Consider the following 14,875-nt stretch of genomic DNA (forward strand, 5'->3'; position numbering starts at 1 on the left):
CCTCCCTTGATTGTATATCCGGTCTGCAGATTGGTCCCTCGGTGCCCCTTAGCATGGAGTCCCCAATGACCACCACTCTGCGTTTCTTCGGGGGGAGCTGTTCAGTCTTCCCTGGGACTGGGGTCATGTGTCGGTCATCTTCCTGTACCTCATCTGCAGTCCCTTCCTGTAAGATCTGGAATCTGTTCCTCAGGGCGATTTGTGGGGTCGATGTAAAACTGCCCTGTTTGAGAGAAAAGGAAGAAGATGAAGAAGAAACTGAGAAGGGGGGGGGTCTCCTGTGCTTGCCTGTGGAGGAGGTTACCAGCTGCCAGGAGTCGGCATCCCCAGCCATTTCCTGTACCCCAGTCGTTAGTCTCGAAGCTGAGGGTTTGGGTGTCATGAGGATGGACTTGTCCGGTGCCTGCTCGGAGATTTGGGACAGCTCCTGGACTATGTCGTCGATGAAGGCTTCATCCTCTCTGATGCTTCTCAGTCGCCTCACCTCCTCCCTTAGGCTCAACAGTTCCTGTAATATGTCTCCTTCCAGCTGTCCCGCCTCCTCTGTCTGTGTAGAGACTGTAGTGAATTGCTGGGGGGGGATGGCCTCGGTCTGCACCCACGCCTCTGTCCACCGTCCAGGGTCATCCTCCGTCTGTACGTAGGCCATAGCCATCCCCTGGATCTCACCGGTGACTGGAATGCTGGTCTTGATTGCAGTCCTGGTGCTTCTTGTTCTCCCTGCCATTTCAAATTGTTATTTAGGTATGCCTGCCTGTTAGTTAGTATGTGAATTTGAGAGAAAAGTCTGTCTGTTTAAGAGCTTGAAAGAAAGGAAAAAGTCTGCCTGAGAGTTTGAAAGAGAAGTCTGCTTGCTAGTTCGTTGGTTTGAGAGTTTGAGGGATTGGGGTGTCTGAGAAGGTCTGCCTGCTATGTAATTAGAGAGGATGTATAATTAGAGATATATAGTTTAGAGAGGATTGCCTGCTTGTTAGTGAGTTAGAAGGATCTGCCTGTTAGGAGGATTAAAAGATAGATGGAAAGTTTTAGATGTGTTTGAGAAAGACTGTTTCTATTGGTTGTCTGGGGGCTTGCTTACTGTTTGTTGTCCCTTGAGAGTTGTGATTCTGCTGGTGCTGCTGTGTGTGCGGTTGAGTGTTTGTTTGGGGAGTGTGGTGCTCTCTGATGCGTGTCTAGGTAACTGACTGGTGTATTGCAATTTGGAACCCTCTGTGGGGCGGCTTAGTTCCCTGGCTCCTTCGCAAAGGCTCCTTCGCAAAGGCTCCCTCACTAAGGCGAGCGCCTTTGCCGCTAGCCTTCGCCGCGTGCCCCGAACGGCTGCGTGCCGTTGGCTCCTCCCCTTTTAAGGGGGGAGTCCGGGCGTTCTGACTCACTGGGGGTGGGCGGAGCTTCCTCTCGCCGCTACCCCGCTCTGCCTGCCTTCACCTTCGCCTGCTCTCTCACTCTCCCACGCGACCATGCTCTTACCAGCGCTTCTCCTCTCCCTCTCCCACTGGTGCCTGCTTGAGCGTGGTGCCTGCTTGAGCCTGCTGCCTCCCTGACTCGGCCCGAACAAGTTCCCTTGCCGCTGTTTCTCCTCCTTTTAAGGGGGGAGTCCGGGCGCTCTGACTCGCTGGGGGTGGGCGGAGCTTCCTCTCGCCGCTACCCCGCTCTGCCTGCCTTTGCCTTCGCCTGCTCTCTCACTCTCCCACGCGACCACGCTCTTACCAGCGCTTCTCCTCTCCCTCTCCCGCTGGTGCCTGCTTGAGCGTGGTGGCTGCTTGAGCCTGCTGCCTCCCTAACTCGGCCCGAACAAGTTCCCTTGCCGCTGTTTCTCCTCCTTTTAAGGGGGGAGTCCGGGCACTCTGATTCGCTGGGGGTGGGCGGAGCTTCCTCTCACCGCTACTCCGCTCTGCCTGCCTTTGCTTTCACCTGCTCTCTCACTCTCCCACGTGACCACGCTCTTACCAGCACTTCTCCTCTCCCTATCCCACTGGTGCCTGCTTGAGTGTGGTGCCTGCTTGAGTCTACTGCCTCCCTGACTCGGCCCGAACATGTTTAAAAAAAAAAAAAAAGCCTCGGGTAAGGAAGGACACCTACTTTGTAGGCATCTGTCACGGGTCTACAGAGACACATAGGGATACTTAAGCATGTCCAAGGCTGGGCATGGGTATGGTTTCTCTCAGAAGTGGCCTTGGGCATTTTTAAGTGTTCCTACACATCTCCAAAGACCAGTGACAGATGCCTGAAATGTAGGCCTGCAAAATGCTGGCCTACATTTCACAATTTCACATTTCACACCTACAGCCAGCTGAGCTGATTGCAGCATGGGAATCCCCAATAAGCTGAGTGGCAGGACTCCCTGAAAACACAGCTTCTAGGAGTCATGCCAGCTCAACTGATCGGGGGTAAATTCCCCTGCCATGATCAGCTGAGCTGGCTGCGGCAGATGACCCCCCAACACCACCCTCCTCCTGAGATTGGCAAGAGGAATGCCCACTCCCTCTTGCCTGACACCCCCTAACATCCCCTTCAGATCGGCAGGAGGGATCCCCACTCTCTTCTGCCACCGAGCCCCATGAACTCCCAACACCCCATCCAGACATCCCCGAATCCCCAACACCCCATCCTGACATTCCCAACACCCTGTACCTATAAGAAGATCAGCAAGAGCCTAGTCCCTCCTGCCGGCATGCCTGTCTCTTCAAAATGGTGGGCCTTCCCCTTCCTGGTGCATCCTGGGATGCACCAAGGAGGGGCCTAAAGTCCTGATTGGCCCAGATATCTAAGGTCCCTCCCACAGATTTTTAAACATTGATAGTCACCAGCTGAATTAGCCACCAATATTCAGTGATGGGCCATGTCCAGGTTCCAGCATTAAATATTGAAATATCAAGGATTAAATGTGAACTTGGCAAATATGCTAGGGCCTGAATAAACTTTTTTTTTAAGCTCTCCGAACCTCTTACAAAGAACCCTCCTTCCCATTCCCTAGCCCATTGCAATTAATATGACTTCCCAACCCCTCAATCCCCCCCCCCCTCGGAGGTCCTGCCACCCCCTTCCTGCCCTCCCCCCATAGTATAAGTAGGCCCTCCATGCTTACCTATTGTTCCTGGTGGTTTGTGGGGTTATTGGGGGCAGGAGCAAAGGCCACTTGCTGCTGCCCCTTGTGGCTGCTGAAAGAAAATGGGTGGGAATCCATAAAAAGAAATTGAGATTTTGTTCCTTTGTGCTTTCACTTTTAACAAAAATGTTGCATATCCAGCTCTTAAAAGAATAAGAAAAAAATGTTAAAAGTATCCCATTTAGGATTTCATCATAGGCACTATGACCATGACCAGGAAAGATGACATAATACTGTCTTAATACCTCATAAAGCCCTGCAAGATCAAAAGAAAATAACTCCTATTTAAACATTCAACAACAAGCTTACACAGACAGCAGAGATATAATTTCCTGTTGTGTGACCAGGAAAAATATTGGCTGTATTAACATACCAATATTTTGAACCAGGCTCTAAGAATTGCCACAAATATCACCCAAATATTTATTGTTTACACATGCATATAGGTTGCAGAGAGTGAGAAGGGCCTCAATAAGTTGATCCTGAAGCTGAAAGAAGAAAGTAAGAAAACGGGACTTTACCTGAACATCAAAAAGACCAAAATCATGACTATTTCCAAGAAGAAAGTCTACATGAAGATCAACAATGAAGAAAAAGAAGTGGTTGACAGCTTCATTTTTCTTGGGTCCCTCATTGATCACAGCATTGGTTCGACATGGTGAGGCCCCACCTGGAATACTGTGTGCATTTCTGGAGGCCGCATTACCGTGTGCTGAGACTGGAGTCGGTCCAGAGAATGGCCACCCAGATGGTCTCGGGACTCAAGGATCTCCCGTACGAGGAACGGCTGGATAAGGTGCAGCTGTACTCACTCGAGAAACGCACAGAGAGGGGTGACATGATCGAGATATTCAAGTATCTCACGGGCCGCATCAATGTGGAAGAAGATATCTTCTTTTTCAAGGGTCCTGCGGCAACAAGGGGGCATCCGTGGAAAATCAGGGGCAGGAAACTGCACAGGGACACCAGGAAATTCTTTTTCACTGAAAGGGTGGTTGATCGCTGGAATAGTCTTCCACTTCAGGTTATTGAGGCCAGCAGCGTGCCTGATTTTAAGGCCAAATGGGATAGACACGTGAGATCTATTCACAGAGAAAGATAGGGGAGGGTCATTGGGGTGGGCAGACTAGATGGGCTATGGCCCTTATCTGCCGTCTATTTCTATGTTTCTATGACAGCAGAGATCCAGCGTCGACCAAATATGGAAGTGCAAGGATGTCTCAGTCACCATCAAACAAAGACTGATCACTACCATTGTGTTCTCAATCACAACATATGGCTGCAAGACATGGACATTCATGAAAGCAGAAGAAAAATTGACAACTTCATGATGTGGTGCTGGAGAAGACTTCTACAAATCCCATGGACAGCTAAGATCATCAACAAAGATGTTCTTGATCATATAAATCTAGAGTTGTCCCTGGAAGGCAAGATTATCAGACAGAAACTGACCTATTTTGGACATGTGATAAGGGCAAATTCTCTAGAAAAGGAGGTGCTACTTGGAATGGTCAGTGGTAAAAGGAAGCAGGGGAGACCAAAGGCCCGTTGACGTGATACCTTCAAGAATGAAATGGGAATGAACATACAAGCAATTGAAAGAAGCCATGGAAAACAGGAAAGCATAGTGAGGACTGACCTACAGAGTATCCAAATTATGTGACCTTTTTTAATGTCAAAAGTAGCAAGTCTGTTGTACTGCCATTCCACCCACACTGAATTTAGCATCTCATCTTTCCCTGTCTATCCCCTCCCATGGTATCCCCCTGTTCAACCACAAGCATAGCATCCCCCAGCCCTTCCCTATACTGGCTCTCATTCATACTTGTTCCTCAGAGCTGCATGGCAGTTTCAGCGATTGTATGGGACCTTCCTCTATAGTCATGCTGCCAGATCACACCCACTGCAAGACAGGAAATATATCATTGGAACTTCCGTGATGTATTTCTTGTTGGGCAGAGGGCACAATCCAACACCATACACAGGTAGGTATAGTAGGTTTGGGGGGGCTCACCATAAATTATAAGGGGGTTATGACACCCTTTATGTGAAGTTCACAACAGTGCCCTCTAAGGTGCCCTCAGGTGCCTGTGTCTGTGTGGTCAATCCATTACTATGCTGGTTCCTCCCACATCCAAATGATCTGGATTAGAACATTTTGAAGGTTGGCGTTTATGTATTTGAAAATGGCCAAAAATGATAGACGTCCTAAAGGCCAACACATCCAAATAAGTCATTAAAAAAAATTGAATGTCTAGCTGTTTCGGAAAGTTCCTGAAGAATGTTTAAAAATGATGCCACCACACACTAAAACCACAGGGTTTCTTAATTCCAGAGGTATGATTAAAATCTATCAGGTCATTACTCAAAGTAATTTTACTATCCTTTAAATCACTTGCTTGGAGCTAACTGATCATGAATGTCTGGTTAGCACCTAACTGAAAACCGGCTATTTTGGGGGAATTCCAGAGACAGAGTCAGCACTTGGCCGGTTAAATGTCAATATTCAGCACTTAACCAGCCAAGATAATCACATAAGCAAGACTGCATAAAAGTCAGTTCTATCTTTATAGCTGATTAAGTGCTGAATATCACACTCAACCAGTTATGCATTAGCTGGCTTCACAAACCCAGAGACTCAGTGCCAAAACATGACTAGCACAGAATTTTGGAGCATAACACCAGCAACCTTACCTAAAGGGACATTACAACATAATGGGAAAAATGTGTCCCACATTCTTTAGCATATCCACTGCATTGATGTGTTTTGACAAAAGCTTGGTCTAACAAATTCGAAATAAATTCTTTAAACTACCCCCTATAGGAGCAATCGTCAAATTGCTCACATTGGTGCAAAACCTATGCTTATTTTTTATCTGTGGTGTTTGCATCAGTAATCAAACCTAAAAACTACAAGGATAATTTTGCCTTGATTATTATCTTTGGAAAAAATTACACACTGAGATTTGTACCTGGGTTTTTTTTCTGTAGGTAATTTTTCCATTAGAAACAATTGTTCACCTTTGCTCCAAATCTAGCACTTTACTACTTAGGGCTCCTTTTACTAAGGTGCGCTAGTGTTTTTAGCGCACGCAGGAAATTACCGCACGCTACGCTTCTAGAACTAACGCCAGATCAATGCTGACGTTAAGGTCTAGCGCACGTGGCAATATAGCATGCGCTATTCTACACATTAAAGCCCTAGCGCACCTTAGGAGCCCTTACTGTTGTAGATAGTATATAATTATGAACTGTAGTTTGATACTTCATTAAAGATTGATGGATGCCTTATCATATGTTGCATTCAAATTTTTTTCCTTAGCAAATGGATGACAAATATGCAGTGTCAAAGTGTTTGTACTTGTTAGCAGTGCTCGCTAACAAGGAGAACAACCATGGGCAAGCTAAGATTCTTTCAGAGGAAGCACAGCAAATAGAAGGAGATGCTGAGTTTTGCTACAAAAATACTCTCAACTTCAGTGAAGCAGTCTTGGGGGGAGAAAAGGATGGAAAAGAAAAACTGGTGAGGAAAACTATCAGTGTATTATTTTAATTTACATATTTGTTATAAATAGACTGGATTCTCCAAAGAGAAGCGGGATGCAACTCTTCACAGCTGGATGTCATCATTGATGGATCCCATGTGAGAAAGCACTTTTGGCTTACAAATAGTGTGCCCTAGAACAGGGGTGGGCAACCACGGTTCTCCAGGGCCACTACCCAGTCAGATTTTCAAGATCTTCCCAATTGCATACATATCTAACTTACAAATATTCATTATAGATATCCTGCAAACCTAATAGGTCTATCTATGTGTACCTCAAAGCCTGGGTTGGGAATAGCTACTTGTCTACTTAGAAATTACTCCCTAATATCTAACAGCGACTCCAGCCCAGGCTTTACTATTCACCCCACAAGCATACTCTTACATACCTTCAATGCACTAGGAATGTCATGCCCTTCTTTTCCAACCTGTTTAGTAATTAGTATCTCCCCTTTCCAAGTTTTTTGCTTCCTGATAGGATTTCTTAGAAGTATTTGCCCTGTCCAGTTCCATATTAATCTACTCTGCTCTCTACCTTTCCTTGGAACAAGCATGAACTCAAACCTTCAGCCCACAGTAGCTTTTCCCTTTTCCTATGGGTTCTATTTCTAGTTTACACTTGCATTTCAATTCTGTGACTCCTAGGATATCCACTATGGCAGGGCTGCCCAAGTCCAGTCCTCGAGATCTACTGGCAGGCCAGGTTTTCAGAATATCCACAATGAATATGCATGAAAGAGATTTGCATACCATGAAAGCAGTGCAGGCAAATCTCTCTCATGCATATTCATTGTGGATATCCTGAAAACTTGGCCTGCCAGTAGATCTCGAGGACTGAACTTGGGCAGCCCTGCACTAAGGGATTTCCTGGATTTTTAATTTCCCACTTATACTCTGAGAAGAATTACAGTCTTTCCCTCCTTCCTCGTCCCACTTTTTTTTTTTTTTAAATTCTGTCACTGTTTTGCAGTCTTCCACCTCTCTAGGGAGGGTATTCCAGGCATCCACCAACCTTTCCATGAAAAAGAATTTCCTAACATCACTATGGTCTACTACCCCACAATCTCAATTCATGCCCTCTAGTTTTACCTTTTTTCCTTCTCTGGAAAAGATTTGGTTCTGTATTAATACCTTTTATGTATTTAAACGTCTGTATCATATCTCCGCTGTCTCTCCTCTCCTCTTGCTTTTTGACATAAACCCCTTACCATTTTTGTTGGCTTTTTCTGGACCACTTCAAGTCTTCTTATATCTTTTGCCATATGCGGTCTCCAAAATTGAACACAGTACTCTAGGTGAGGCCTCACCAGTGACCAGTACAGGGGCATCAATACCTTCTTTCTTCTGCTGGTTACGCCTCTCTCTATACAGCCCAGCATGTTTCTGGCTATTGTAGCATCATGTTTTATTTGCTAGTGATATTGATTTATTTTCCTTTATTTTGTTACTGTAGCTTTATCTCATGCAATCTGTTAATTACAATATTCTTCTTTTAGGCTTGTTCAATTTTGAAGAATACTATAAATGTTTTAACATCTATGATATCAAATAACAGTAATAAGGAATCAGAGCTGAGGTTCTTCATAGCATCTTTGAAAACCAGGTAATATTTTTTTTTTCTTGATGTGTTGAGTTGTGCTTTATTTGTTTGTTTATTCATTTATATTTTGCCCTTACCCAGGGTGAGTTACAAGCTTACATACAAAACTATAGCATTACATCAAAAATGTATACACCATCAACCATAAATACTCCCACAATACAATGCAAGAAATGCAAACCATAAAATACATAGGCGACCAGGACCTTATTATCATCTTCTCCTTTTCATTAATAACATGGGCCCTTTTTTACTAAGGTGCGCTAATCGATTTAGCGTGCGATAAATGCTAACGCGTGCATGCTACTCTATGGACACGTTAGTATTTAGCGCACGCTAATTCGATTAGCGTGCTCTAATCGGTTAGTGCACCTTAGTAAAAGAGGGGCATAGTCTCAAACCTTATATTTCATCTGCCGCTTCAACAGTTTTTTAAAGTTCTGTATAGGCCCTATACAATGGAATTTACTATCCCTAGACACTGTCAGTTTCAAATACTTCACAGATGGAATCTGAAGCTCCACAATAGCAGGTCTAGAGTCCCTTTTACTAAACTGCAGTAAGCACTAATGTGCATTTACTGCAGCTTACCATAGGACACGCAAATAAATATTTTTTTAATTTGTGTTGGAGGAGACATGTCTAGAAGTGGAGAGTAGGCGTTCCTGTGCTGCTCAGTTAGCTTAGCTACATCACTTCATGCTAACTGGCTAGCATAGGATTAGCATATGAGTTCTTACCACCTACAAAATAGGTGTCAGTAAGTGACCATATGCTAAATTCAACATTAGTGCATGGCCGTTAATAGAAGAAGTAGAAAATCAGAGGGGCATAATCAAAAGGAATGACTAAGTCCATTTTCATCTGTTGCAAGTCGTCCAAAGAAAACAGCCTAGGACACATTTTCAAAGAAATACGTCCAAAATTTTTTTTCTTTCGAAAATCGTCTAACTATACGTCCTGCAGATCTGATCGTCCAAGTCACTAAATCATCCATCTTTATACCACATTTTCATCCAACTTTTCATCCAAGTCAAAAATGCCTAGAACAAGCCCTGTTGGACGTGGGAGGGGTCTGCAAAGTGATGGACTGAACACCCAAACATGGCACCTAAATAATGGGATACCTTACAGGGCACTGCTGTGAACTTCACAAAAAGGGTGCCATGTCTTCTCCTCACTACAGCTCCCTTATAGGTCATGGTGAGCCCCCCAAACTACCTCCAGAATCCCCTAGACCCACTTGTCTATTACACTAATAGCCCTTATGGCTGCAGGAGCCACTTATATGCCAGTAAAAAAGGGTTTGAGGGTATAAGGGAGTGTACATGTTTAAGTATCAATGCAATGATTACAGGGGCTTATGGGCATGGGTCCTCCTCTCCATGAGTCCCTAATAGAGAGCTGCACGGGAATGGGGATGACGGGAATCCCGCGGTTCCCGCGGGGATCCCGCGGGTTCCCCCTTTGGGTCACGGGGATCCCGTGGGGACGCCCCCTAGGGTCGCGGGGATCCCGTGGGGACGCCTCCGAGGGTCGCGGGGTTCCTGCGGGGTTGGATCGCAGCGGGGTTGGTCGAGCCGCGAGGGTAGTCTCCTTCTCCTTACCTGCCCTGTCGCAGCACACATCCGAACGGAAATCTTCCCGATGTCAGCGCTGACGTCGGAGGGAGGGCTTAAGCAAAGCCCTCCCTTCCTCCGACGTCAGCGCTGACATCAAGAAGACTTCCGGTCGGCTGTGTGCGGCAGGGCAGGTAGGAAGAAGGCAATGGCGTACGAAAGAGGGGGGAGGGGGCGGTCCGCCCCGGAGAATGTGCACAGCCGGTCAGGTCCCCCGATCGACCGACAACAGGCCCGGCCGACAAATCTCCCTGCCCTGTAGCCGCGAATCTAAATTACCTCTTACAGCAGCTTCACTACTCCAGCTGCTGTAAGAAGGTAATTTAGATTCGCGGCTACAGGACAGGGAGATTTGTCCGACCGGGCCTGTTCTGTTGTCGGTCGGGTGCAAAAGCGCCACAAAGGTGGAGGCAGGGAGGGAGGAAAGGTGGAGTGGAGAAGAAAAGACGCTTAAGGGGGGAGAAGGCCGCTGAAAGTACTGGGGAAGACAAAGGGGTGGAAAAGAACGCTGAAAGGACATGGGGTAAACGGGAGGAAGGGGGGGAAGGACCCTGAAAGCACTGGGGAAGACAAAGGGGTGGAGAATGCCACTGAAAGGACATGGGGAAGACAGAGGGGGGGAGAAGGCCGCTGAAAGGACATGGGGAAGGCAGAGAGGGGAGAAGGATGCTGCCTGACAGGACATGGGAAAGATGGTGGGGGAGAAGGACACTGAAAGGAAATGGGGAAGAGGGAATGGGAAGAAGACGCTGGCAGGGAAGAAGACAGAGGTGCCAGACTATGGGGGGAGCGGAGGGAAAAAGATGGGTGCCAGACCAATTTGGGAGGGGGGAGAAAGGGAGAGGCACAGTAACAGAGCAAATGGAAGACACAGAGAGAAGAGAGTGGATGGAAGGAATTGAATGAGAACATGAAGAAAGCAGAAACCAGGCAATAAAGGTAGGAAAAAAATTCTTTTTTTTTTTTTTTTTTTTTGCTTAAGGATAAAGTAGTATATTAGTTGTGTTGATAAAAATTTATAAACATTAGAGGCTCTGGTAGAAACCCGTTTACAAAGTATGTATTCTTCCCAATTAATATTTCCAAATTAATAAAGTATTTTTGCTTATTTTTAAATGGGTTTCTACCAGAGCCTTTAATTCAGTAGCATAATTAAATTAAATAACTATTTCTGTAGTTTATAGGGACAGGCGGGGACGTAGGGGATTCCTCCCGGGGACGGGTGGGGACGGAGGGATTCCTCGCGGGGACGGGTGGGGACGGGTGGGAGTCCTCACGGGGACGGGTGGGGACGGGTGGGACTTTGGCGGGGACGGGTGGGGACGGGTGGGATTTCTGTCCCCGCGCAACTCTCTAGTCCCTAACCCACCCTCAAGAAGGCTTAAGCCACCTCTCTGCTGGATGACTAGGCTTTCCTATGCCAGGTTGCCAGATGATGATAGTCTGGAGGCTGAATTTTAAAGGTGTGATTAATATTTTTATGGGGGTGAGGGGTGGGTCAGTGATTACTGGGGTAGTGTGTGGGGGTCTATTTTATGTTGTACATACTGTACGACTAAGTCTAAGCCGGCCCACGTCCCGCCCAACTGCCGCCCTCGACACTCCTCCTGAAACGCCCCGTTTAGCTTTGGTCGTTCAGCAGCACTATGAAGGCCTAGGTCATTTAGAAATACGTCCAAAACCCGTTTTTATTGTCGGCACTTGGATGTATTTGAACAGTGTTTGTCCAAGTGCCGATTTAGGCAGGTTTTTGGACATTTATCTCTTTCGATTATGAGCCCCTCAGCCTATTTATTACTGCAGTAAAAATAGCCTTAGTTTTGTGGGAAAACCCATATAAAGGTGAACTAAGGTCACTTTTTACTGCCACTTCGTAAAATAATCCCTTAACTCTTTGGAGAGATAGTCATTCATACTGATTAGGGATATGCACAGGGAAAAAAATGTTAGTTTTTCCCAGTTTAAGCACTTTTCTTTGATTCATTACACACACTTGTGTCAATAAAATTTTTTACCAAACCGAAGAAAGTCCTCAGTGTTTCTTAATTCAAATACAATGTAGCATGTTTTTTTTGAGTGCTCAGAAAAAAAGTTTGTGAGACCAGACTTAGAGCAGAGCTCCAGCAACAAGAAAACTCTCCTTTATCAATCACAGCACATACCATGGCTTTGCATTTGATAAATTTTCAAATTAAATCGTGCATAAACTTTAAAAAAAAAATTATATTCCCTGTAGTGGAGCAAAGGCTCATACTGATGTAGTTTTCAAAATTGTTAATTAATTTTTTTTTAAAACATCAGGTCATTATAATCATGTAAATGAATTATGTATACATTAATTTTCTATATGAATGGGTATTAAATTGGTTTTACCCAGGCTGATGCTCTGCAGTCAGTTTGGATTTGTTATTGGTAGGCAATATAAGATGGATGTTGAACTTAATTGATAGGGTGTGGAGGACCAAGCAGCCATTTCTCCTATTCTCTATGGATACAGAGAGAGCTCTTTATAGGGTGTCCTGGCCCTCTATGTTTAAAATGTTGGGCAAAAGGGTTGAGACCCCCAACTTTAAAGCTGGATTTAATCAGTGTATCATGTATTAATGTGACTAGGAGGTACTAGAAGGCATTTGAGCTTCACTGTAGCACTCAACCGGGTTGCCACCTTTTCTCAATATTTTTTGTGCTGGTGATAGAGCCCTTTGCCCAGCGGGTGAGAGAGCAAGCACCGATCATGGGGTCTGGGTCCATGGCAAGGATCACAAAATCAGTCTCTTTGCCAGTGACATCCTGTTTACCCTGACTAGGCCCTAGGAATCCTTGGCAGAGATGGTGTGAGACTTGGATGACTATGGGAAAGCATCTGGGTTTCGAGTGAATATGATCAAATCTGAGGTGCTAAATATTACCCTTTTACTTGAGTAAGTTGATTTTCTGAGGACTCATTTCCCTGTTAGGTAGTTTAAAACAACTACTGTATTTGGTAATTAGGAATTCATATAGGGGGGCAGGGGACTAATATCTATGATTTGAATTATGGCCCTCTATTTAAGATTAGTACTGACCAGAACGTTGGATCAAAAGAGAGTGATAGATGTAGTGTACGGTATTTACTGTAGATTATACCAAACCCTTTGACAGAGATCTCATAAGCAACTTTTAAATACACTGAGCACCCTTTTTTAAACATTTTTGTATTTGATATAGAAGGGATTTCTGGTAAGGTTTGCTTCTTTGAAGATCATACCAAAATCTGCAACAAGGTGGACACCCTAGAAGGTATGGATAACATAAAGAAGGATCTAGCAAAGCTCAAGAAATGGCCTAGAGTGTAGCAGATAAGATTTAATGATAAAAATATAGAGTCACGTATTTGGGCTATAAAATCCCTAACAGTAGTATAATACAGGGGGTGATGTACAGTATGAGGGCAAATCAAAAAATTAAAGACAATTGTTAAATTATGTGATAACTGGAACAGAGCTAGCGAAATGCAACATATGTACTCGTACATTGCCTGTTGGATAGTTCGTCCATGCACGAGGTCAGAAACAAGAATGCACCATCGAAGAACAACGTGCATGAGTGTGCTTTCTTTGGGCAGAGGGAGTGAAATTCACCGTCAGATATTGACTCAGTATGGACATAGCACCATGAATCAATGAAAGATTTATGAGTGGGTAAAAAGGTTTAAAGTGGGAAAAACAGGTGTAACCAACAAAGGTCATTCTGATCACCTATCAACATCACACACAAAAGTGCACACTGACAGGGCGGATGCCTTGATTAGAGAAGAATGACAGATAATAACCCAGTTTCAGAGACAGTATGACGATGATCTGAGTATTCTGGAGAGAATTGTCATTGGCGATGAGACATGGGTGCATCACTCAACCCAGAGAGCAAAAGACAAAGCATGTTGATGAACGATACAACAAATGAGTCATCTTGCATGGGGACTATGTGGAAAAGTGATATGTTTAATTGCTCACAGTTACTTCTGTTAAAGCCTTTAAATGTATTTTGCCTTTACTTTGTGATTTACCCTTGTACTTCTGGGCATGAAAGGTCTGGGAGTGACCATAGCTAATGATCTTATGGAGTTGATATTAAACATGGTTTAAGTGGGCAGTAGAGACTGCTGCCCATTAAAACCCTGTTCACCAGGCCGTCCTCAGTCCTATCTTTACCTACTTAGCTTTATTGGTACTAGCATCCACATAAGGTTTGGGTCAGCATATGGCCCAGATATTCAATGCTAGTGCCTGGACATGGCCCCAGAATTGAATATCCAGGTTAGATTTAGCCTGTGGTAGGTAGCATCTTTAAAAACAATGTATATCACAGGCTGAATATTGGTAATGGTAGCCATCTATGTAGAAAAGATAATGGCAAAAGTCAGAAAAATGTTAGAGGTACAGCAGGAAACAGAAGCTAACAATGCTACTAAGTCTCTAGGAACAATTTTTGGGAAATTATATCTTCAAAAAGATATAAAATGGATGGAATTCATAAGGAGAGCACCTACTAAAATGGTTAGTGGTCTTCATCATAAAACATATGGGAACAGACAAATTTCTCAATGGAGTTGATATTCCATGCACTTTAACTGACCAGAAATGATTCCTGGCCAATTGAATCACCTGTTTGGGGTTAACCGGTCATTTCAGTGGCATTTAACTGGTTAGCACCACTGAAAATAACCAGTTAGTGCTGAACCCAAAAATAGCTATTTTGAGGGCATTCTGAGGGTGGAGTCAGCATTTGGTCACTTAAGTGATGAAAATCAGAATTCAAGTGGCCAGGTTAACCACATAAATAGGGCAACATAAAAGTCAGCCTTATTTACATGCTGTAGCCCAGTAAGTGCAGTATATCACACATAACTGGCTATGTGTTGGCCAACCCGGAAATTCAATGCCAATGTCTGGATATGGTCTGGAATTGAATTTTCAAATATTGTACTGGTGGTGGTAAGCAAAATGCTGATCATCACCAGCTGGTTC

The 14,875-nt window shown here is 44.7% G+C and overlaps 1 protein-coding gene across 10 annotated transcripts in view; it reads left to right on the forward strand.

The window, feature by feature from the left end:
* Nucleotides 1-14,875, forward strand: part of CFAP46 (cilia and flagella associated protein 46) — a 473,118-nt gene that overhangs the window by 298,714 nt on the left and 159,529 nt on the right. For all 10 annotated transcript variants that reach the window (XR_004539241.1, XR_004539242.1, XR_004539243.1 and 7 more), the window contains 2 exons: nucleotides 6,429-6,629; nucleotides 8,147-8,253. Coding sequence is in view for 7 of the 10 variants with exons in the window: in XM_033942370.1 (XP_033798261.1) it covers nucleotides 6,429-6,629; nucleotides 8,147-8,253 (308 nt within the window). In the remaining 3 variants the exon portion in view is untranslated. The remainder of the gene's footprint in view (nucleotides 1-6,428; nucleotides 6,630-8,146; nucleotides 8,254-14,875) is intronic.

This window comes from Geotrypetes seraphini, chromosome 4 (assembly GCF_902459505.1).
Source record: "Geotrypetes seraphini chromosome 4, aGeoSer1.1, whole genome shotgun sequence".
Classification (NCBI taxonomy): Eukaryota; Metazoa; Chordata; class Amphibia; order Gymnophiona; family Dermophiidae; genus Geotrypetes; species Geotrypetes seraphini.